General features: G+C 45.5%; 1 protein-coding gene across 1 annotated transcript; it reads left to right on the top strand.

Annotated features, from left to right (window-relative positions):
- The first annotated feature begins 1,079 nt into the window (after positions 1 to 1,079).
- CA2 (carbonic anhydrase 2) lies at positions 1,080 to 17,422 on the top strand. Its single transcript, XM_043483101.1, has 7 exons — positions 1,080 to 1,281; positions 2,479 to 2,676; positions 10,769 to 10,887; positions 11,309 to 11,401; positions 12,661 to 12,723; positions 15,123 to 15,278; positions 16,646 to 17,422. The coding sequence occupies exons 1-7, from the start codon at positions 1,248 to 1,250 to the stop codon at positions 16,763 to 16,765; spliced, it is 783 nt and encodes a 260-aa protein (XP_043339036.1). The 5' UTR covers positions 1,080 to 1,247; the 3' UTR covers positions 16,766 to 17,422.
- The last annotated feature ends 7,706 nt before the right edge of the window (positions 17,423 to 25,128 follow it).

Here is a 25,128-nt window from a genome sequence, read left to right as displayed (position 1 = left end):
CAAGTTTTTTTTGGCAGCCAAGTTCTGAGTTTTCACCTTTTTGCAAGTTCTCATCTTTTTGCAAGAAATTCTTTCACCCAATTCCTGTTAGAAGAGTGATTCTTTAGAAGTCTTGATTGCTTTCAGTCAGTATTTACTCGCCTAGATAATCTCTCCCCCCAAATTAATTTTTTAAAGAGAAGAAAGGAGGTAGGAAGAGATGTCAGGGTATCCATATGATACCTTGTCAGTTCGCAAGGAAATTGCCCTCTCTCATGCATGCGCCCTAAAGGAGATCAGTCCGAATGTTCAACGGAAGGACTGATGCTAAAGCTGAACCTCCAATACTCTGGCCACCTGATGTGAAGAGTTGACTCATTGGAAAAGACCCTGATGCTGGGAAAGATTGAGGGCAGAAGGAGAAGGGGACGACAGAGGATGAGATGGTTGGATGGCATCACTGACTCGATGGACGTGAGTTTGAGTAAACTCCGAGAGTTGGTGATGGACAGGGAAGCCTGGCGTGCTGCGGTCCTTGGGGTCGCAGAGAGTCGGACGCGACTGAGGGACTGATGTAGAAGCACGCTCGCCTCGGTGCGGACTTTGTATGGGAGACCGCCCTCCTCCTCGGTGCGCGCACGGCCGTCCGGCAGGGGGCGCGCGGCGCTCGGCCCTCCGAGCCCCTCCAGGACCGCGGCCCCGTCCGCCCCAAGGTCACGCTCCCCGCCCCGCTTGCGGGCGCAGGGCCGGGACCCCGCGCGGCGAGCCCCCCGGGGCTGGGGGCCGCGGCGCGGCACGGCCTATGGGGCGGGGCGGCAGGGCGTGGGGGCCGGGGGTTCGCTCACAAAGGGGGGCGCGGGCGGAGAGGCGCCGGGGCCCCAGCGGTCCGCGCCCCGCGGGGGGACGGGGCGCGCGCAGACGCTCCGCAGCCCAGTCCGCGCGGGGAGCGCGGAACCTCGCGGGCGCCCCGGGCCCGCGCCGAGGGGAGCCGGGCGGCCCGAGCGGAGCCCCGGAGCCTGGCGCAGCGCCCGGCCGGCAGGGCGCTCTCCCCGCCCCCGGAGCCTCGCCCGCCCGGCCCGCCCCGAGCGCGCGGAGCGCACCTCCGCCCGCGCCCTCCTCCCCGCTCCGCCTGGGGCCGCCCGGGGCCCCCAGCCCGGGGCCGCCCCCACGCGCGAAGGTGGCGGGCGCCTATAAGAGCCGGCGACGGCGCGGCCCGCGGACACACGGCGCGGACACCCTAGCAGCAGTACCCGGACCCCGGCGCGACCATGTCCCATCACTGGGGATACGGCCCGCACAACGGTGAGTGCGGGGCCCCCGGGCGCGTCCCTGGCGCGGGGCCCCAGGCCGCTGTCGAGGAAGCCCTGCACCCCGCGCCGGGCCGGGGAGGGGGGCGCGCATCGCCGTGGGACCCGCGCGCAGCCCCTCTTGGGTCGATCACCACCTTGTCCCGACCCAAGAGGACGCTAGGAAGGGGTGCAGCGAAACACTTTGGTCGTTGATCGCAGAGAAATTAGGAGACCCCCCCGCCCCGCCCCCCTTCATCCCCTTCCCCCCCACCCCAACCCCCCGCACTTCATCCTCAGCACCACCTGTGGCTAAGATTCTCAGCACGAACTGTTCCCGGGCGTTTTCTTGGGTTGGTGGTTTGAATCCTTTGCGCTGGCGTCTGAGTTTTCCTGATTTCTTGACTTCTGAGGTCAGGAGGTCCCCAGGAAACCGGCATTTTCGGGGCCACAGGTCTGGGTTTCCCCAGGCCAGCGGACGTCCGAGCAAGATGTGTCTGGCGCATCTCTGTCTTGCGGGGTCTGGGGCTTCTCAGGTGATGGAGATCCAGACCCTTCAGGGCGAGGGGGCTGGCGGGGCGGTGACTCAGTCCTTGCCTCTGGCAGGAGGACTGAGGAAGGAATCTCCCTCTGCAGGAGTGTCTTTAGGAAGCTTGCTCATTCAAATCCTAATCACAAACCCAGGGTCAGGGCTCAGTTTCAGAAAAGAAACATAAAAATAGCTAATATGTGTATGACGCTCCCTGCTTGTTCTAAAAGCGTTACATGGATTGATGTTAGTTCTCACACCAACCTCTATAAGCCAGATGCTATTGGTTCCCCTTAATACAGAGAGAAAAACTAAGGCACAGATCAAATGTTTTCCCAAAGGTTGCTTGCTAAATCGCTTCAGTGGTGTCCGACTCTTTGTGACCCCATGGACTGTAGCCCACCAGGCTCCTCTGTCCATGGGATTCTCCAGGCAAGAATACTGGAGTGGGTTGCCTAGCCCTTTTCCAGAGGATCTTCCTGACCCAGGGATCGAACTGGCGTCCCTTGCATCTGCCTGCATTGGCAGGCGGGTTCTTTACCACTAACCCCGCCTGGTATCCAGCTGTGAAGTGGTAGCGCCAGAATTGGAGCCAAGCAGGTCCGAGAATCGTTGCCCTTTCCCCGGAGTTGGGGTGTGCCCTTCCCCACATTGTGGGGTTCACACGTCTCTGCTTAACCCCAGGCCCCGAACACTGGCATAAGGACTTCCCCATCGCCAACGGCGAGCGCCAGTCACCGGTTGACGTTGACACCAAGGCCGTCGTTTCTGATGCTGCTCTGAAGCCTCTGTCCCTTCTCTATGGGCAAGCAACTTCGCGGAGAATGCTCAACAACGGTCACTCTTTCAACGTGGAGTTTGATGACTCCCAGGACAAAGCAGGTCAGTGTTTACAAAATAACTTGTGTGTCCGTAGCAGCTCTTGTCCCAGCTTAACAGGCGCAGGATCCCCTTAATACTACACTCTGATCATCTTCGTTCTATTTCAGCCTCTGAGAAGCAGGCTAATTTCTTTGAAGTGGCAGGGGCTGTTTCTCCCTGTCGGATTCCCGGTTTCTATGTAGGGCCCTGAATAACTGTGCTATACCTGAGAAAAGTCTCCAAGAGGCAGGGCCCCTTGGCGTAGAGGTCAACAATGAGGAGACTTGCAGAAACTGGACTTTTTAGAGTTGGTCTTCAAGGTAGCACGCAGAAGAGTGTTGAAAACCTGCTGCTTTAAAATCCTGAAATTGTCGGAAACACTGTGTTTGTGAATATTTTCTCTGCCTTGGGCCAGTGTGGTGAGGGTGGCTGTGTATCTCGGTATCCACCCAGAAGTTCATTCCATAAATGAAGATGTTTCAGAGTTGGTGGGCATACCTGGTCCCTTGCTGACAAAACCAATTACCATAATTTATTTGTAGTAGTGCTGTTACAGAACACTCTTTGACTGCTGCTGCTTTTTATTTTTTTCTTGCTTAGAAGTAGGAGAACAATCCCCTTCAGACACAGGAGCAGCCTTCTTTGCCCACTGGTTGATTTCTAGGCCAGTGTCCTGTTTTCCCGAGTGCTTTCCTCTGAAGGGCACTCAGTAAATGGTGCTACAAACATGTTATGTGTGGCGGGGGTGTGGGCCTGGGGACGTGTGGAGCATTGCACAAAAGGAGAAAAGACAGATCCCACATTCAGTAACACTGTCAAAATGTTCGTGTAATGACCTGCAGTGCTAATATATGAATGTAATTATAATCATCATAGTCAAGTTGCCTTGCCTTTTTCGGTAGCTATCCAATGTATTCAGTACAGTTTTGAAAAATTCTTCTTCCTTCCTCCTCTCCTGGGAATGATAGTAACTTAGCCTCTCTAAGTTTTTGTTTTCTTAACTGTAAAATTGGAGTATCTGTTACAGTGGAAGGATTAAATGGGGCAGATGTGTAAAGCCCAGTGCCTGGCACCTGAGATTCCTCCGTAAATGGCCATTGCTCTTGGCTCTTCACACCACTTGGCTGCCTTTGTTAGGCAAGTGCTGTTGCTATTGCATCTCTGATGAAAACTTCTGGGTTTTTTTTTTTTTTTTTTTTTTTAACATGGTAGCAAGTAAATAGGATTTATTAAAGAGAAAGAAAGTAATGTTTTGAAATTGCTTTAAAATTACTTCTTATCACTTAATGATATTTTAAAATCTTATAACACTTCTGTATTTTTCCAAACATGCCAGTTATTATGTTAAGCTATGGACTGATTTTACATATGACATTATCACATAGTAATACATTTTACCATAAATATGTCAAGTTCTGATGGATTTCTCCGTGAGCAGTAACTGATGAGAGCTACCCACCTTTTTCTAACTCCTCCTCCTGGTGAATAACACACACATTACTGAAGCAACTGGCTGTGTTTGATTGTGAAACAGTTGAAAACCAAATGGTTCAGATAGAGGCTCAAGTCCATGTCTTTAGAGACAGATGTATAGTTCACTTAGTTTTTATAAAAGAAAAGAAAAATCTCACTAGCACCACCTTTATGTAAGGGAAGCGAGGCACCCAGAGGTCAGGATGGAGCCTGGTCCCTCGCCTCCCGTGAGCCCATGCTGAGGGTGCCTCACGGAGGAAGACAAGAGCAGTAGATGCTGACAGTCACTTTGGTGGGTGCAACACGGAGGTGTTCCAAGGAAACTTAGAAAGCAGGTTTGGAGTTGGCCCAAGCAAGTCAGAAAAGACTTTTAAGGGTGAATGAGGTTTGTGCTTAAAGGATGAGGCTTGAAGGATTTCAGCGTCTTGGAGGAGACTCCCAGCAGAAGGAAGCAGGAAAAAGGAAGACTTGAGGGAGCCAAGCAGGAGATGCAGTAAAAACAGGAGGAACGGATGCTCCAGAGGCTTGTCCGCCTTCGCACGTGAAAGAATCCTTTGTCATTTTGCCCGCTACCTTTGCAGCATTTGCAGGTGTTTTGATTAAACAAGGAAGCATTTTTTTCTAGAATATGAGTATATTAAATGTTGATATTAGGGGGAAACACATCTGCAAGATAGAAAAAATAAAACCAAACCAAACATAGCATGCAGGGAAATACCCTTTGGACTTTTTTTTTTTTAAGATCCTAGACTCTCAAGTTAGAACACACAGTGGAGGTACTCTAGTCAAACCCACTTAAAATAAACATGAAGAAACGGAATGCTCAAGAGTTTAGGTTACTTGCTAGTCGTCTCCTTCCTCGTTTGTTGGAATGAGGCTAAATGGCAACCACTTAAAAGTGGAAATTGAATAAGAATCTTTAAATGACGGCTATAGTGAATGTTTAGTGTGTTCATATCCATGCCATACTTTTAAAAACTGATACACTTTTCTGTTCTAAGTCTAAAAATAATTTTTCATTTTGGTCATTCAGTTTTTTAAAATCTGTAGTCTATCATCTCTTTTTATTAGGAATTATTTTCACTGAGTTAGTATTTTAAGATATCCTTTATTTTCTGTATTTAAATACTTCAGTTCATTTACTCCCCTCCCCTGCAACCCAGTAAGATGTCAGTCTTCAAGTACTTTTCATAGACTCAGATTTTTGGGTATATCCTAAATGTTCTTACACCCAAACTTAAATACTTGGGTATAAGGAACTGAACTGGTAGAATTTATTGTTATGTTTAAGCTTGTGAGAATTCTTTTTAAATATAGAGTTAATAGGCTTTAACTAGGAACTAGGGTTAAAGCTCTCATCAATCTTCTAAGTGCCTTTAAAAAGAAACCACCTGAAAAAAAAGAAACCACCTGAAATTAATGGAAAAATGTTAATCCTGCTAGGTTTTTTAAATTATTAAAAAATAACTCTCCCTGTTTGAGATCTTTTATTACATTCTTTATCTGGGAAGAAAAGAATAGTAGTCAAATTATTAACTCCTGCTAACTTATTAACTTTTACTAGTGAGTTTAAAACGTTCTTGCTTTATTGCAAAGTTAGAGGCAAATATTGAAAACCAGTGCTCGAATTATTGGGCCAACCCATGGACAGCTGTTGTGAGCAGAACCCTAAGCTTCTGTAAGATAGACTAAAGCATTCTAGACCCCGTATTTAATTGTGTTCATGTCAAAGGGTTACTTTTTTTTTTTTTTTAAACCAGAAGCTGTCAAATAATTGCCATAGACCTGAAACTAAGACCTGCTGCCCCTCAGTCTTCATCGTGGGTATGTTAGTGAAAGGGACAGCTAAGCATCTCACTACTGAGAAAGAAACGGAGTGTGGGCATCTTTCGCTCAGGTCTGTCTCTACTGACACTTGCTTTTTTAACCTTAGTAGGTAGCCCTAGAATTGCTGACCACTGCCAAAAACCCAAAACAGATTAACTTTCAGATTCTTCATAGAAGTGATTGTTCACCGACTAGAAATGTGTTTTTAGTAGACTATTTACTTCATTAATAGGAATCCCTTAAATTTTAGTTTTAAACTAAGGATTATTGGGAACAGTTTATTTATTTTTGAATTTAAGAGAGATGATTGACATTCACTAAGGTCTGGAGTTCATTTGGATGCATCTTATATCATGTGTATGCGTGTTAGTAGCTCAGTCCTGCCTGACGCTTTGTGACCCCATGGACTGTGGCCCTCCAGGCTCCCCGGTGCATGGGATTCTTCAGGGAAGAATACTGGAGTGGGCAGCCATTTCCTTCTCCAGGGGATCTTCCCAACCCAGGGACTGAACCCACGTCTCCCGAATTCCAGGCAGATTCTTTACCAGCTGAGCCACCAGGGAAGCCCTCACATCTTATATTAAGTAATATTAAAGTGATCAAGAAAGGAAAAAATGTTAATGTTACATTTACAGGTTTTAATTTGCATTAGTAACTAATTTATTTCAATATTACTAAAATGAATCTTTCACAAGGAACATAATTTACATAAGTAATATGTATAAGAGGACTGATGATAATATTACATTTAATGCTTCTGTTGTGTTTTATATATAGTATGTATAACTGATGGAAGATCATGAAAGTTAAAATCTTTCTTGATTTTGAGGTTTGGATTTAAATGAAGTTTGCAGGAGTCTTGAACAGGACATTGGGTCTCAGAGTAGAAAACCCCATTCATGTATCTCCATTGCTTGTGGAACACATTTCTGTGGTACAACAGCTACACACAAAAATGGCTGGATTTTTCCAGAGAAAAAAAATGCAGTCATCAATTTCTGCTGTTTAAAATTATTTTTTCATTGGTTTTTCAAGTGGAGTAGTTTAGAAAATAGCATGGAGCAATCAAATTAAATAAAAGAGTAAGTAGACCCAGAATGTTGGCGTGAGTTCCCTGTCTTGAATCTCGTCTTTCCTATTTCTCAAGTAAAAAGATGCACGCTACCTTTATGAGTGCCTGTCGCTCAGTCGTGTCTGAGTCTTTGCGACCCCATAGACCGTATGGAGTTAGAAATGACATTCCTTCCCCCGGAGAAGGAAATGACAACCCACTCCAGCATTCTTGCCTGGAGAATCTCCCAGACAGAGGAGCCTGGCAGGCTATAGTCCACGGGGTCACAAAAAGTCGGACATGACTGAGTGACTAACACACGAACACCTTTCCTGATTATAGTAGGGGCTTCCCAGGTGGTGTTAGTGGTAAGGAACCCACCTGCCAAGTCAGGAGACTCAAGAGACACTGGTCTGATCCCTGGATGGGGAAGATCCTCTGGTGAAAGAAATGACAAGCCATCCCAGTGTTCTTGCCTAGAGAATCCCATCGACGGGAGCCTGGCGGACTACAGTCCACGGGGTCGCAAAGAGTTGGACATGATGAGCGACTGAGTATGCACTATTTACAGTGGACTTCTCAGCTACATAGTAACATGGTTTTATTTTAACAAAAGCTCAAACAGGTTTCTGGTAATAGTAGATTAGTCCTGCAAGTGTTTAATCATTGAACACTGAGGCATTTCTTTTTTTTTTTTTAATAGTATTAGAAAACCTTATTTAATGAAAGCTCATATTACTCTTGCCTAATCCTAAATCTTTATAAACTTTATAAACATGTATTTTCTTTTAAGGGTATATACATAGTTATGAATTATATTTTCATCTTGGAAAAAGTCTATTTGGGGGTATAAGGATAATTCTTTAATTCTTTCCTTATTGTCAGATTAAAGAAAAACACGTTTACAGTAAGTTTTTTAGTTTTTAGAGATGTGATTTTATTTGAATACATCCAAATTTATGTTTCTTAATAGATCAGTAATATAACACCATTGATAATTTGTTCTCTCTTTTTAAAAAAACAAAAACAAAAAACTTCTTTTCTTCTCCTGGCCTATTGTAAGGCAGAGCTGTCAGCCAGAGGTTGCATCAGGAGCCACAGAAGGGCCCAGCCGCCTGGATATCTTCCAGCCAGCTTTATCTTTTCTTTGAATAGACGAACATGTGCTGCTACCAATTAAGCATATTTAGGTGAAGTTGTCCAAACAAACTTTATCATGAAGACCTTGTCCCTTGGTTTTACAAACTGAAGTTCTCTTGGGCTCATTACTCTGCAGAATTATAAGCCCAAACTAATAAAATTCACTTACAGCAAAAGGGGTTCTATTTCCAGTTCTAGAGAAATAAAACTGAAGTAGTGGAACTACCCTATTTTTAAAGGCTTTTAAATGTGTCAGTTTGTTGTCGTTCAGTCGCTAAATCGTGTCTGACTGTTTCTGACCCCGTGGGCTGCAGCACGCCAGGCTCCCCTGTCCTTCACCGTCTCCCAGAGTTTGCTCAAATTCATGTCCATTGACTCATCGATGATATCTAACCATCTCATCCTCTGCTGCCCTCTGCTTCTGCCTTCGATCTTTCCCAGCATCAGGGTCTTTCCCAGTGAGTCAGCTCATCACATCAGGTAGCCAAAATATTGGAGTTTTAGCTTCAACATCAGTCCTTCCAATGACTGTTCAAGATTGATTTCCTTTAGGACTGACGTATTTTATCTTGCAATCTAAGGGACTCTCAAGAGTCTTCTCCAAACCACAATTCAAAAGCATCAATTTTTCAACACTTAGCCTTCTTTATGGTCCACCTCTCACATCCATACATGACTACTGGAAAAACAATAACTTTGACTGTAGACCTTTGTCAGCAAAGTGATGTCTCTACTTTTTAATATACTGTCTAGGTTTGTCATTGCTTATAAATATATGTCATTAATATATCAGTTAAATCCCATTAATACATGTAAATTAAGTAAAAGCTTTTTGGAGGGCATGGGGGAAACAGTGATTTATTACTATTTTAATCCTCCCTTAAGACACAACTCGTTGATTATCTACAGATAAGCTGCTGTCTAAGAATGTGATTTCTAGTATGAATTTAAGTGTAATAAGGTTACATTAATACCAGGATCACGGGATAGTTATTAAAGTTAGAATTTTAAGAAAGCACTATGCACTGTATCCCACAATGATCTGTCTGTGATGATCAATCAATTCTTAGTGAATAAATAATTGAAGGTATCCATTTTACAGATGAGCCAGTTTAGGTCAGAGTCTAAATAGAACATTTTAATTATAAAGTTAAATAGTAGCAGTGACAATCCAAACTGGCTTCCTGGGGGCTCAGACGGTAAGGAATCCGCCTGCAATGCAGGAGACCTGGGTTCCATCCCTAGGTTGGGAAGATCCCCTGGAGGAGGGCATGGCAACCCACTCCAGTATTCTTGCCTGGAGACTCCCATGAACAGTGGAGCCTGAAGGGTTATGGTTCATGGGGTCACAAAGAGTCGGACATGAATGAGGGACAAGCACACAATCCAAATTCTAAAGAGTTGGGGAAACTTGTAGAGAAGAATCGATTTTAAGATCAAGGGAATGCTTCAGTTCAGTTCTCTTCAGTCGCTCAGTCATGTCCGACTCTTTGCGACCCCATGAACCGCAGCACGCCAGGCCTCCCTGTCCATCACCAACTCCCGGAGTTTACTCAAACCCATGTCCATCGAGTCGGTGATGCCATCCAGCCATCTCATCCTCTGTCGTCCCCTTCTCCTCCTGCCCCCAATCCCTCCCAGCATCAGGGTCTTTTCCAATGAGTCAGCTCTTCGCATCAGGTGGCCAAAGTATTGGAGTTTCAGCTTCAGCATCAGTCCTTCCAATGAACACCCAGGACTGATCTCCTTTAGGATGGACTGGTTGGATCTCCTTGCAGTCCAAGGGACTCTCAAGAGTCTTCTCCAACACCACAGTTCAAAAGCATCAATCCTTTGGTGCTCAGCTTTCTTCACAGTCCAACTCTCACATCCATACATGACCACTGGAAAAGCCGTAGCCTTGACTAGACGGACCTTTGTTGGCATGCTTGTAGGTTCACAGATCCTACTCAGGACAGGCATCAGAGGTTGGCAAAGCGGGCTGAAGGCCACTCCCTGGGCCGAGGCAGGGCAGAGGTTCCTGAGTTCGCAGGTGTGAGACGGCCCAGCGTTGGCGGGCCGCTGCCCACGCCTCCTCACTTATTCACAGAGGAATTCATAGTCCCCTGAAAAGCTCCTCTCTCTGAAACCTGAACCTCTGACTCCAAAGCAATCCTGGAAGGAAAGTGTCCTGTGCTCAGAAAACAGATGGAAAAGCACCCATCCTTTCAGTCATTACAAGTAAAGGAGACAACAACAACAGTTGAAATGATTCCATTCAGCTCTGCACACCAAGCCCGGGTCTAGATTTAATTTTCAGAGTCAAGATGTTGCTTCAGGCATACATTTAGTACTATAAAAGAAGACTGAAAAGTGGTTAGCCTCCAACTAATAAAAATAAATGAAAAAAAAAAAAAAGACTGAAGAGTGTGATATTTAGGAGTGTGTGTGTTCCACATGCGTGTGGATGAGTTTGTGTGTGTATAAGTGTGTGTATGCCACCAGGCTCCTCTCTCTGTCCATGGGCTTCTCCAGGCAAAATTACTGCATCTCTTATGTCTCCTGCATTGGCAGTTGGGTTCTTTACCACTAGCGCCACCTGGCAAGCCCACATAAATATTATATATATATTTTTAATTTTAGTGCTGAAAGACGGACCTCTTACCGGCACTTACAGATTAGTTCAGTTTCACTTTCACTGGGGTTCATCTGATGAGCGAGGTTCTGAGCATACTGTGGATAAGAAGAAATATGCTGCAGAGGTAAGATACACTTTTTTTTTTTTTCTTTCAAAAGCTTAATTTGTAAATTCAGCTCAAACCATTTTCTTCACAAAGGCTCTTCCTATTTGCTTCTTATAACCTTTATTTGTGATGTTAAGGTTAATGCCACAAAGCTTTCTCTAAGACCTTCTAAGAACACCATTTGCGTAAAAATGAATTCAACTGGGAGGATTGCGTTTTAATGTAAAATCTAGAAATAAACATTCCTCAAAGGTACGCAAGGCTTTGTCTTGGAGTTGTTGAAGGAATCACTTGCCAAGTAGTGGACAAGTAGAGTTAAAATACAAGTTTAGATTTATAATTACCCACATTTTCACTTTCGTGGGCTCTAGCTGTGAAGATAACTGTGCGGGCTTTTATCACGTTTAATCGTTTGCTGTGTGTGTGTCTCCTGCTTCAGCTACACTTGGTTCACTGGAACACCAAGTACGGGGACTTTGGAACAGCAGCGCAGCAGCCTGATGGACTGGCCGTTGTGGGTGTTTTTTTGAAGGTTAGTTGATGGCCCAATTCTTTTTCCCCCACTGTTTCCAAAAAAGGTGAGCTGGACAGAACATTCATAACAAATAGGACATTCTACAAAAAGCTTAGGAAATGCCTTTAGCTCTGAAGTATTTGGGGGCTTATTTTCCTGCATATCTGCTAATCGCAGTGGAGATAGAGACAAAAAGACAATTCCAGAGGTATTTCTTAGGTACTGTTTGGATGTAAATGTGAAGGATGTTTACACATGAAATGTGAAATGAGAAAAAGCAATACTTGGAATGAATACTGGTACTTTTTTTTTTTTTTCCATTCAGCCTTAAGCTAGGTAGTGCTATTCCATGATGGAGAATGCTAAATTAATAGCAGGTTTTGTAGGAGTGAAGGACAGTGACTCCGTGTTGCAGAATCCAGGCAGCAAGAGTGGGACATACCGATTGAGCTGCCCCCTGGATAGTTGCAGACCCAGTGGAGAAAGGTCTGGGCTGCAGATTCATGGTTCTGGAAATCCTGTGTCAAGGTGATAGCGGCACACACAAGTGACAAGTGAAGTGAAAGTGGCTCAGTCGTGTCCGCGGAATTCTCCAGGGGATCTTCCCAACCCAGGGATCGAACCCAGGTCTCCCGCATTGCGGGCAGATTCTTTGCCAGCTGAGCCACAAGGGAAGCCCAAGAATACTGGAGTCGGCAGCCTTTCCCTTCTCCAGTGGATCTTCCCAACCCAGGAATCGCACCGGATCTCCTGCATTGCAGGCGGATTCTTTACCAGCTGAGCCTCCACGAATGTCTATGAAATCATGCAAGGAAAACCTGACGAGGGGGATAGCACTGCTCAGCAAGCAGCCCTGAGAAGCTGCAGTCTGGGGGGAAAGACCCTGATTAAAGGATCAACAGGGAGTACAGGATCAAGGCAGATTTGGGAGGCTGGAGGGCAGAAGGAAAGGTCAAAAGACGGGGGCATTTTGCAAAGGAGGGAAGACAGTAGTGCAAAATTCTGCATGAAGCTTAAAGCAAGCATTTGAACAGTGCGGTTAACCTTGGCAGTTGGAGGTCACTGGTGACATCTGAGCAGGTGATTTCAGGTGAACCGCGGAGCTGGAAGCAGGTTGTCAGTGAAAACAGGGCCATCAGACTAAGACTGACGGGTGGCGTGTAGCTAGTGGTGGTTTTTGCTTCACCATTTGGAGAAATTATACCTTAGAGGTGCCCTAATCAAAAAACGGTGCAGTGCCAACTGTACATACTGTTGTCCTTTGTGTCTTTCTATAGGTTGGTGATGCTAACCCAGCTCTCCAGAAAGTCCTTGACGCGCTGGATTCTATTAAAACAAAGGTACAGTTGAATGTTTTGACACCTGCGCAGGGTACCTATTTTCCATACCCCACTCACTTTTTAAAATTCTTTTGCTCAAGCTGAATAGTCTCGGGTTGATAGGTGGTTCTTAGATGAGCCCTTAATAAAGGTAAAATGTTGCTCATATGTTTATTCAACTTATCTTTATCTCACAGTTGATCCTAATGCTTGTATAATTTTCGGACTTGTATTTATTTACTCTTGCTTCGTTTGAACATCCGTATGCAAGAATCAGAGAAAACCATGATTGCAAAGAGGCTGAAAGATCACCTGATCCAATTATTCACTCTTCATAAGGCAGATATTTGTTGAGTACTTACTATACACTGGTCACTTTGTTAGTCCAGGAAATGCAATGGAGAACATGATGAATGAGGTTCTCTTTTGTGACTTCTTTGAATTCATGTTTAAATCTATGTGCTTTGGTCATGGAGCATCTGCTTATAAACACTGCTTTCAGCAGCAGCAACCTGGCTTTATCAAACTCATCCTCAGGTTAAAGCAGCAAGTCTTCTGAAAGGCTTGCCTGTTACCCTGAGCTTGACTCCCCTGATTCGTATAGAATAAGCCTGATCCTACAACACTAATTCAGAAGGGTATATGCACCCCCCATGTTCACTGCGGCTTTATTTACAGTAGCCAAGACAGAAAGAGGCTAAGCACCCAGTAACAAGTGCATGGGTAAAGAAAATGGGGGGTAGATAGATATAGATGGGGCTTCCCAGGTGGCTCAGTGGGTAAAGAATCCACCTGCCGAAGCAGGAGACGTGGGTCTGATCCCTGAGTTGGGACGATCCCGTGGAGGAGGGTGTGGCAACTCACTCCAGTATTCTTGCCTGGAGAATCAGTCCCATGGACAGAGGAGCCTGGTGGGCTGCAGTCCATGGGCTTGCAAAAGAGTCAGATAGGACTGAAGTGACTAAGCTCAAGATATAGATAGACAGATAAAACGGACTCAGCTGTCCAGGAGAATGAAATCATGCCATTTGTGATGACATGGGTGGACCTTGAGAGCATTAGGCTAAGTGAGATAAGTCGGATAAAGAAAAACAAATACCACATGAACTAGTGGAATCTAAAATAAGCAAACAAAACAAACACAAAGCCAGCTCACAAATACAGGGGATCGATGGTGGTTGCCAGAAGCAGGAGTGGGGGCCAAAAACAGGTGAAAGGGGCCAAAAGGTACAGACTTCCAGTTATAAAATAAAGACGTTTTGGGATTGACTTATACATAAATCAAAATAAGTGAGAAGGCAAAGGCACCCCACTCCAGTACTCCTGCCTGGAGAATCCCATGGACGGAGGAGCATGGTAGGCTGCAGTCCACGGGGTCACGAAGAGTCAGACATGACTGACTTCACTTTCACTTTTCACTTTCACGCATTGGAGAAGGAAATGGCAACCCACTCTGGTGTTCTTGCCTGGAGAATCCTAGGGACGGAGGGAGCCTGGTGGGCTGCCGTCTCTGGGGTCACACAGAGTCTGACACGACTGAAACGACTTAGCAGCATCACAGTGACTGTAGTTAATAACACCTTATTGCCTCTTTGAAAGTTGCTAAGAGTAGATTTAAAAGTTCTTATCACAAGAAAATTCTGTAACTGTTTCTGTTGAGAGATGTTCACTAGACTTATTACGATCATTTGATAATATGTTCAAATATTGAATCATTACATTGTATTCCTGAAACTAACATATGTCAACTATACTTTAAAAAAAAAAAAAACAACAACTACATCTTCCTTCTACTTGATCCTGTTTTCTCTCAGCCTTTCACCTACGCCCAAGCTAATTATCTTTGTCCCCTTTAACTAGTCTTACCTGACAGCTGTCTCTTGCAGCAACCTGTCACTCTTCGGACAGCTTTTTCCTGTTGCTTCTGTTTCTCTAAAGTGTGGTGTCCAGAGCTCAATGCAGTTCTTCAGTTCTGGTCGAACCATCAAACAGCATAGCAAGACAGTTACCTCCTCATCGAGGATACTGTCTACACATTCTGTTCCTATACCCTAAAATCGCAGCATTTTGGTGGCAGCAATTTCACTTTAGATACCAGCTAAGATTAGTTAATGACTTAATGAAAAAGATAAGGGATTGTTTGAGAGGATAGATGAGCAAATGGACAGGTCAAATTGCTAGTCAGGTTCTCTTGCTCACATCTGCTAATCTAAGTTTCCATGTCGAATATCTCCTGTTAATTTCTTTTATTCTGTTTTCTGGTGAATATGGAACTTCTCTTTAAAAAAAAAAAAAAAAGGAAGGTTTTTGACTCTCCAAGTTGAATTTTTCTGTGTCCCCTTCTCCTGTGCCCGCCCCCTCCCCCCCCCGACTCTGATCATGTGATGTGTTTTAACCTGGGTCTTTGCCTTGTGTTCCAGGCTAAGAGTGCCGACTTCCCTAACTTCGATCCTTCCAGCCTCCTTCCTAACGTCTTGGACTACTGGACCTACCCTGGCTCACTGACCACCCCTCCTCTCCTCGAAAGCGTGACCTGGGTCGTGCTCAAAGAACCCATCTCCGTTAGCAGTCAGCAGGTCCGTTTGCTCAAGTTGGGGGGAGCACTTAGTCCAGGCGGAAGGACTGGACCTTTGGAAGCAGACAGATCTGGGCTTTAACCCTCCTGCTGCTTCTGGTGCCGGCAATAGTGCGTAGCAGATGTAATTAGCACTCAACAAGTACTTGTTGTTATTAACGATAAGCTTTGGTAATTTTTTCTTTTTACTGTGAAGTTGCGTAACACTGAAGATTACCTAAGAAAAGTGTCTGTCACCCAGTACATGCTTTTTTGTACATTAGGAGGAATCTGAAGGCTGGAACAAAGGGATTTTATATTCAAGGCTGCATAGCTATGGGTGATCATTCCAGCTGATGGCTCACTCACCTAAGATCTGACTGTAGTTTATTTATATCAGAATACATTCTAGATTCTAACAGTTGAGAGTCATCCGTTGGATAAAAAGCATCTATTAAAAGCCACTCCAAGTTGCTTTAGCAGCTTAGACCAGACACACTTTTCCTATAGAGCATAGTTTGTGCGTTCGGCACACTGCAGTGACAATGGTCATGTGTGTTACAGTCGTTGACTTACATGGAAATTGACTTCCTCGGAAATTGACTTCCTCGGAGTTGACCAAGGGAATTTTGTTTGGCAAAGAGATCTGGGTCAAGGCTGTTGATTCACGGGCAGCTGCCTTACCTCCCAAACCACCATTCTTCATTTAGATCAAGTCATGCTTAGTGAAAGGGAAGTGACTCTTTCAGAAACAGCCTCAGAGAAGGAGGAACCTGGTGGAGGGCTGCCTGGGCCATGTCAGTCTGCTGGGAACTCACACGAACTTAAAAGGAAATCAGAACTACCCAGAGATGAGGGTTGGAAATCCCAGCCTGGGCAGATTTAATCCTGTGCTTCTGTAAATTTAAGCAGAGATGTCAGCCATCATTCCACCCTGGAGCCTGCAAACCTGGGGTCACTTTATCTATTTGTACCCATGCTGATGTGTGTCTTCCCTGGGGCAGAAAACAAAACCTTAATTTGGATCTAGAATTATTATTACTTTACATCGCCAAAATATTTAATAGGTTTTTGATGTTTGATTATGTAATTAAAAGAGGAAAAAACAAGCTCATTGAAAATTTCCTTCAAAAAAAAAAAAAAATTTCCTTCAGATAACAGCAAGGTGTTGTAATTTATTCTGTAGAAATTAATTTGTTGTATAAAAGTATATATATGTAATCTATATGTGATTACATATCTGTTGAGGATCAAATTAAATTTTGAACATTGCCATCTGAGACTGTGAATACTAGGAAATGTATTTCAAGATTTAACACAAGCACGATAATTGAATGCTCTAGTGAAACTTGTATTTTTGATGTTTTTCATCTTAATTTTGTCTTTTAGATGTCGAAATTCCGTACTCTTAACTTCAACGCGGAGGGTGAGCCTGAACTTCCGATGGTGGACAACTGGCGTCCGGCTCAGCCCCTGAAAAACAGAAAAGTCAGAGGTTTCCCCAAATAAGGCGGCCCCGGGGCAGTGTCCAGGGGAGAGTCTTTGGGCCTCCCCTTAGCTTAGCACAAGTCCACCTTGGTGAACTGGGCCCTCGCTTCTTTGCGTCTGGTTTTCTAGACCCTTCATCTCTCACCTGATGTGCTTACTATTAAAATGTGAAAACCCAGACCAATTGTCATGATAGACAGATTTGCTGTGACTGGTGCTTTGCTTACGATAGTAGCCTTTCTGTGACAGAGAATATAAGAACCTTGATTTTGCTCACAGAATGTGGGGTAATGAGCACTCACAATGGTTCACTAAAGTGCTATTTTTAAAATATAAGAAGGCAGGATGATTGAGTGCAAGTCTACATATAGGGATAAATTGAACTGTGTGATATAAATCAGGTAACATAGTCTTGATCCTATGTAATGTGAATCAGATAAATGTTTGTGATTCCAAGATGGTATAATAAAGAAAAACTTTAAATTCTTAAATATATTTGTAGCAATGGTATCTTAATTACATTATGATTTAGTGACTTTTGAACTACAGAGATATAAATGAATTATCTATAAAAATTGTTATAGCTGTGATACAGAGTATATTTCCATTCAAATAATATATCATAACTTAATAAATATTGTATTTTAGATACATTCTCTAATAAAATCTGAAATTCTGTCTTGGATTATTTTATTTTACGCTGGGCAGTAGGTAATGGTGAAGGAGCAAATGTACACTTTTTAAATTCATATTAATTCACTGTAAATAATAAGCCATCATAATTGGCTTACTCATAACCAAGAGTTTCCACAGAAGGAAACACCCTGAAGGTTATCTGTATTTGCCATGTACTCTTGTGAGCTTTCTGAACACTGGCTCATGTGATCTCCATGAGGGTAGATCCTGAAAAAGGAGAGGAAGTTGTTACTAGAATAGCAGGAGGGGGGAGGGGAGACTTCCCAAATCAACATATGCTCCTGAGAAATGCAGAAAATAAAAATAAAATAAAAATCCCTCTTATTCAAAAGAGAAATCCCAGTGGTCCCCAGAAGTGACAGAGTCATCGGAGTCTTCGGAAGGTGATCATACCTGTTCCAGGTGGGAAGCAGGGTGAACGGATGAAACGCCTGTCTCCTGCTCCCCTGACTGTCTTGGATTTCGCTCCATGCCCAGACCCTGGGATGTTTGGCTAATGAGTTACTCTGGGAAGCCAAGTTTAACACATGACTCAGGTTCCACTCTTTGAGGGAAAAAAACCAAAACAACAACAAAAAAAACAACTCTCTTTACCAGAGTTAGAAAAGTCACTAACTCACTCTCACCTGCTTTGCTAAAGAACTGAGCTGAGTTTTCTTCAAAAGAAAGATCACAAACTTTGGAGTTTGGTGGTCTGTTGTGAATCCCAGCTCTTCTCAAGCTCTGTGATCCTGGTGTAAAAAGAGGATAACACCCAGGATATTTATATTATATGAGGTAATGTCTGGTGTATAAGAGGTGGTCGAAAATGATACATTATAAGCTCATGTGTGTGTGTCTGAGTCTGTTAGTTTCCTGGAACAAGGCGTCTCTAATTTGTTGTCTATTGCTTTGGGTAGGGGACCCACGGGCAAACGTTAAACAGAATTGCATATGAACTAAAAGTAAATCTACTCCAGGTGAACTGCAGAGGGCCTCTTCTAAATATGAAAAATTTAACGTGTATATTTTTACATATTGGTTGTCAGTTACACACTGAAGCAGAACCTTGTCAACACTGAGTTCTGTATATTGGTGAGTTATGATATTCTTGATGCATAATAAATGATCTCTAAATTTTGTAACTAAAAGTATTTTATACCACTCATAGCCAGAAATACATGTAATCAGGAGATACTATTTTCTTGATCTTTTTTTTTTTTTTGGAAGACTTGCACAAATATTCTAATTTATGCCAGTGCTTTTCAGATGTTTCATCAAAATATTCCTTTAAAGCAGAGAAGAAATTCCTTAGGCGCAGTTCAGAGCAGATCATTACTTCTTTAGAGTTTCATGTTTTACAAAATTTATTCAAAATGTCCATCCTACTGTGTATTATAGCCATGTTCATTTTTAATATAAAATGTTACAACTGGCTTATTGCAGTTAATAAAATTGGCACTGGGGTATTGTTTATCCTGCAGGTTATTGTCACCTCTGGTTATCAGGTGTACCTGCTGGGACCTGGGTAGCCCCAGTTTGAGAAGCACTGATAAAGTAATGTTGAGAAGCAGGAAAGAAAAATTTAAAGCTAAATACTGAGGATTTAGATTATGTTTATTTCTCCAAGGACAGCTGTTAGATTTAAATGGCTCCTTACTTTAACAGATATCATAATTGGTGCTAGTATGTTTACATTTTTAAGCTATATTTGAATTTCTCCTTTGCATCTCACAAATAGGATCCTAACTCAGTTCTTCACACTGAATTAGAAGGGAGGTAACACAAAGGATACTCTTGTAGGCAGAACAGTGGCCCTCCGAAGATGCCTGCATGCTGAAACTGTGGATGTTACTTTACGTGGTAATAGAGACTACAAGTTTAGTTACATCAAGGGTTGTGAAAGGAGGAATTATCCTGAGTCATCTTCACGGGCCCATTGCAATCACTGGGGTTCTGACAGGGGGGAGACAGGAAGGTTGGGGAGCAGAAGGAGGGGCTGGGACCCCGGAGAGGGAGGATCGGCCCACAGGCCGGGGAGCGGGCAGCCTCCAGACTCAGGCAGAGGAGGGCACGGGCGCTTCTCCGGAGCCTCGAGAAAGAACCAGCGCAGCCGACACCCGGATCTTCGCCCTGTAACACCCACTTTGGACTTCCGGCCTCTGGAAAGGTCAAATAATAGCCCTGCTGTGTTAAGCCACTAAGTTTGTGGGGGTGATTTGTTACAGCAGCAATGAGAACGGAATACAGATGCAGGAATTACGCGACCCTGCGTGTGAAAATAAACGAGGACAGCTGCTTCCCCTGTCCAGCCTGCGAGCCCGGGAGGAAACCATTCCTCAGCCTAGACTGTTCCTCCTCCGCAGCCCTAACTGAAATCTTGCCGGCTCGTGGGTGCCAGGCTCGCAGATCAGGTCTTGACACTGACGCTCAGTCTGTCACTCAGAAGGGAGAGTGGTTCTGCGGCTTCGGACGCCGAGGACCCCCTGCACTCGGGACTGCGGTCAGGACACCTCGGCCTCCCTTCCCGCCTCGGGAGCCCCTGGAGGGCAGCTTTCGTTCACTGCTGAGAGCTGCGTGCGCGGCTGGGGCTTGGCAGATGTGTGTGGGATGGAGCTAGTCAGGGAGAGCCCTGCAGAGGAGTGAACTTTGTCCTCGATCTGAAGCCCGCAGCGTGGGTGGGTGTCGAAGGACCCCTGCGGAGGGATGTGGGTTCTGCCCTTTGTGTGCAAAGAAGACGCAGCTCTTTATTTACCGAGGCTCACCTCCCCCTCCCCCGGCCCACCCTCATCCACAGTCCTCCCCGGGAGTGGTGGCGGGGCGGCTGAAAACAGGCTTGCCCCTAAAGAGCATCTCAGTGTATCCTGGTTGAAGCAATGTATTTTTGTAAGGTTTCCTATCTCTAGCTCCACACCAGCCCACGCAGAGGTCACGCCTGGTGACCGGCGCCGGCCTGGGTCTGTAAGAGGTCCCCAGGCCCCGGCCTGCGTGGAGGGGCTTGCTCGGGCCGGCCCTGGCCTCGCTCTGTGTCCGCAGGAGCCTGTCTCATCTGGTCCTGGGAGGCGTCCACAGCTGACTTATCCCCGCCGTTGCCCGATGGCAAAGTCCCATTGTCCCCGACAGCCCTGGGGCGCCCGGGTGGATGCAGACGGACTTCCCGGTGCCCCAGGGGTTGGGAATCTACCTGCCCCTGCAGGGCACACGGGTTGGACCCCTGGTCTTGGAGGACCCCACGTGCTGCGGGGCAGCTGAGCCGGGAGCTGCGCCTCCTGAAGGCTGCGCGCCTAGAGTGTGTGCCGAGCAAACGAAGACCCCGCGGCCGCAAATAAACCAGAAAATGAATAAAAGGACGCGGCATATAAGGGAAGCCCCTTTCGCACGGGAAGAACCGCAGGATCGGCTTCTCTCCTCTGACTCTCGTCCTTGCTTTCCCCTCCTCACCCAGATTTGACCCTGCAGGAAGCTGGGGGAGATGAAGGCGTGGGTAGCTGACCTCTTTTCTAACTTACCCTCCCCTCCTCCTCTTTCTGCTGGCCAGAAGGATAGGCCAGCCCTTCTTCCTGGACGACAGGAAGACTTCCTGTCTTACGCTCTGTTTTCTTTTGGAACCGACATTCACCAGGACCCTTCCCCAGTGTCCTAGTAGCAGATAAACATGAAGAAAGTTGGTTTCATAGAGGAAGGTCCATCGGAAAGTATTTCCAAATTTCTACCCACATTGCCCCTAGCAATATGTTGTTACTGAAGACTTAAAGAGATTCCTTTAGCCCACTTGGTAAAAATCGACAAGATATTTAACCTGTGTTTCTCCCCCTTTCCTCTCCATTCTCTCTCAGTCCTGGACCCCTACTTTCACTGTGAGATAAACAGTGCTTAAATATGTCAACAAAGGTGGCAGCCTTACTTCTCATCTAGAATTCTAACAACCTGTTTGATGGCATGAGATGAGAGAATGCTGAAGGCTCTGATGCTGAAAGGCTCACATTCCACAAAGAGAGAACCACACAACTTACTTTACATGTGTGACACCCTGAGGTCTGATGGTCCGTCTGTGGGAGTGTGTGTGGGGGTGGGGAGGTGGGGAGGAAATCGCATCAGGAGGATGCCTGATGGAGTTACATTCTGCAGAGGAGCATGGTGGCTTCACTACAGAGGACATGCTTCCCTGGTGGCTCAGCTGGTAAAGAGTCTGCCTGCAGTGCAGGAGACCCAGGTTCGATCCCTGGGTCAGGAAGATCCCCTGGAGAAGGGAATGGCAACCCACTCCAGTATCTTTGCCTGGAGAATCCCATGGACAGAGGAGCCTGGCAGGCTATAGTCCATGGGGTCGCCAAGAGTCAGACATGACTGAGCGAATAACGTCCAACACAGTTACAAAGAACGACACCTGGAAGGAGGCTTAGAAGACGCCCCCAGCCCTCAGCCGACAGGTCCTGCAGCCTTACTGGAGAGACAGCCCAGCACACCCCCTGCCCCTGCACACGGGCCACCACGGGAGCTGCGGCCGCCAGCCTCTGCCACCCAAGTCGCCAGCCCCAGGCGCCTGAAGGTCTTGGCCACACACCTTTGGGCTTTGGACATTTCCGAGGTTTTTAGAGACAGTGTCGCTCTGGACCTCCTCTTAGAAGAATGAGCCTGGCTTCCTTGCCTGAGGCCAGCACGCCCTCCCAAAGCAGGCCTCTCCAACCCTTCCTTGGTCACTAGTCTTTCTCTCCATCCATTCACTCCACCTGAGTTTCTATTTTGCAAAAGTTTTCAAGTCTGCAAAAGCTTTCAGCGCTTTGTTGTCTGAAGCCTATTCTCAAAAAGTTCTGGCAGGAGGAATGATGCCTTCCAGCTCTGAGACCTGTGGATAAACATAGAATTTCAAAATAATTTTTTGTTAAATACAACCCCCCCCCCCCAACAATGGTTGGCGAGGTGTGCTTCTCATGTACAAGTTGTCTTATTTATGACTCTCTTGGTTAAGCCACCTGGTTCTTTTAGGAACCAATAATGAATTAGAGTTTTGAGCTACATCTCTTCTCATGTCACTCCTGATGTATGTTGTTTAGTTGCCAATTCGGGTCTGACTCTTCTTGACCACATGGACTGCAGTACGCCAGGCCTCCCTGTCCATCACAATGCCCCAAAGTTTGTCTAAGTTCATGTCCATTGAATCAGTGATGCCATCCAACCATCTCATCCTCTGTTGTCCCCTTCTCCTCCTGCCCTCAATCTTTCCCAGCATCAGGGTCTTTTCCAGTGAGTCAGTTCTTCACATCAGGGGGCCAAAGAACTGGAGCTTCGCCTTCAGCATCAGTGTTTCCAATGAATATTCAGAACTGATCTCCTTTAGGATGGACTGGTTGGATCTCCTTGCCGTCCAAGGGACTCTCAAGAGTCTTCTCCAATACCACAGTTCAAAAGCATCAGTTCTTCTCCTCATGTATACATCCTTGAAAATGGAAAACCCAACTATTGCAGACCAATGCGAGCTGATTTTACAGAGAGGAGAGAAGTGAAGTTTTCACCTCACACAGTGTAGAATTTCACCGCCCGGATCCCCACTCCCCTCCCCTTCCTCCAGGACCCCACATCCCCCTGGACTGCAGTCCCCGTCCCTGCAGCCTCCCTCAATTTCCTCAATTTCCAAAAGAGAACAATTTGGTGCCATTTTCCCTCCTCCTCATAATACACACACGTGTACACTCATATGTGCGTGCACTTTTGCACACACACACAGATATCCATCTCTCAATGCTGCACTACGCTTAAGCATGCAGAAGGCCTGCAGAGGAGGGTTCCTCCAGTTCAAGAGCCACGCTCCATGAAAGTGGCGCTGAAAGTGAAAGTGAACTCCTGCAGCTGTGTCTGACTCTTCGTGACCCCGTGGACTGTAGCTACCAGGCTGCTCGGTCCATGGGATTTTCCAGGCAAGAATAGTGGAGTGAGTTGCCATTTCCTTCTCCAGGGGATCTTCCTGACCCAGGGATTGAACCTGGGTCTCCCGCATGGTGGGCAGATGCTTTATCATCTAAAAGTGGCAGAAGAATCACAAATATTTATTTTTCTTTTAACATTACTTCTAATTATTTTACGGTATATATATTATCTATCATGCCGTCGATGTGTGAGTGAGTGAAAGTCGCTCAGCTGCATTTGACTCTTTGTGACCCCATGGACTATACAGTCCATGGAATTCTCCAGGCCAGAATACTGGAGTGGGTAGTCTTTCCCTTCTCCAGGGGACCTTCCCAACCCTGGTCTCCTGCATTGCAGGCAGTTTCTTTACCAGCTGAGCCACAGGGGAAGCCCATTCTCTCAACATAATCAAGTAAAAAGGATTGCTCTTTTTCAAATGGAGGCTGGGGGGCCCAGGGACTAGAAATATTCAATATATCCAATTTCCCACAGCAATTGTGGCAAAAAAGGACGTAAATACAAGCCTTGTGGTCATGTCTCCATGGCACTATGTGAAGGATGACGCGCTCATTCATACCTGTGTGAAGGATGGTGGCTCGGGGCTGTCCTGTGACGCTATCAACTCCTAGCCCCACCCTGCATTTTCTCCAAACTGCTGAGGTTTTGGGGACCAAAGGCAAGAACAGGACTCACTGGGGCGGGCTGGCCAGCCTCCAGGGCAGGGGAGGTGGTGTAAAATTTGAGAACGTGGCCGTTGCAGAGCCTGGCTCAGAGCAGAGATGCAACTAGAGCTCACATAGATATTGCTGAATAAATGACTGAATAAATGTATTTTAAAGTCAAACACAATGAAATGAGTTCTAGGGAGAGACGTGGGTGACAGTTATACAACCATGTGAATAGGCCCGATACCACTGAGCTGTCAACAATGATTAAAATGATACATTTCATGCAGATTTTATCACATTAAAAAAAAAGTCAGATTTGCATTGCTTTTCCATTTCCCACTGTTGCATCGTTCACTTTTCCCTTCTCAGTTGAAAACAGACACACAAGATAGAACAGATACTTACAGTCTCACTTGAAAGGTGGGTAGGGCCTTAAACAAGACTGGGTCACCAGCATGAGTAGAATTTAAGGGGCGCAAATGTTGTGGTTAATCGTAATGGGTTCTGGAATTAGATTGTCCCGATTCAGAGCCTGGCTTTTGAACTCTTAGCAGCATGAACTAGGGCAAGTTATTTAATCTCTTTAAATCTCCTTTCCCTCATCTGTAAATTGAGGATTATAATACTAGCTCTCACATGAGATTTTTGGAAGATAATCTGTGTAAAGGAAATACTATCATGCTTAGAAAACAATCAAAAATATCAGTAACAAACTGTAAGACATTATAGACCTCAAAAATGACTGAAAATGAATTTTTTCCAGTATTAGTCCAACTCAGACCAGGCTGTGGCTTGCAAACAGCCGTGAATGATTCATCATCTTCCCTTTCTTTCTCCCAGGGATCAGGGCACCATCTGTGCTGCATTCTTGGACAACCCCCCCAAGAATTCACGAGTGCCCTGATCATTCTGTGAAGTAATACTAGACAAATGAAGAACACGCTTTTTTTCCACTTTGTTTCCAAGTCTAGAGAGCCCTTGCGTGCATGCTAAGTCATTTCAGCTGTGTTCGATTCTTTACGACCCTGTGGACTGTAGCCTGCCAGGCTCCTCTGTCCATGGGATTCTCCAGGAAAGAATAGTAGAGTGGGTTGCCATGCCCTCCTCCAGGGGATGTTCCTGACCCAGGGATCGAAC

Source organism: Cervus canadensis, chromosome 12 (genome assembly GCF_019320065.1).
Source record: "Cervus canadensis isolate Bull #8, Minnesota chromosome 12, ASM1932006v1, whole genome shotgun sequence".
Lineage (NCBI taxonomy): Eukaryota > Metazoa > Chordata > Mammalia > Artiodactyla > Cervidae > Cervus > Cervus canadensis.
The sequence above is the reverse complement of the archived record's forward strand: the minus strand, read 5'-3'. Positions and strand labels throughout refer to the sequence as shown.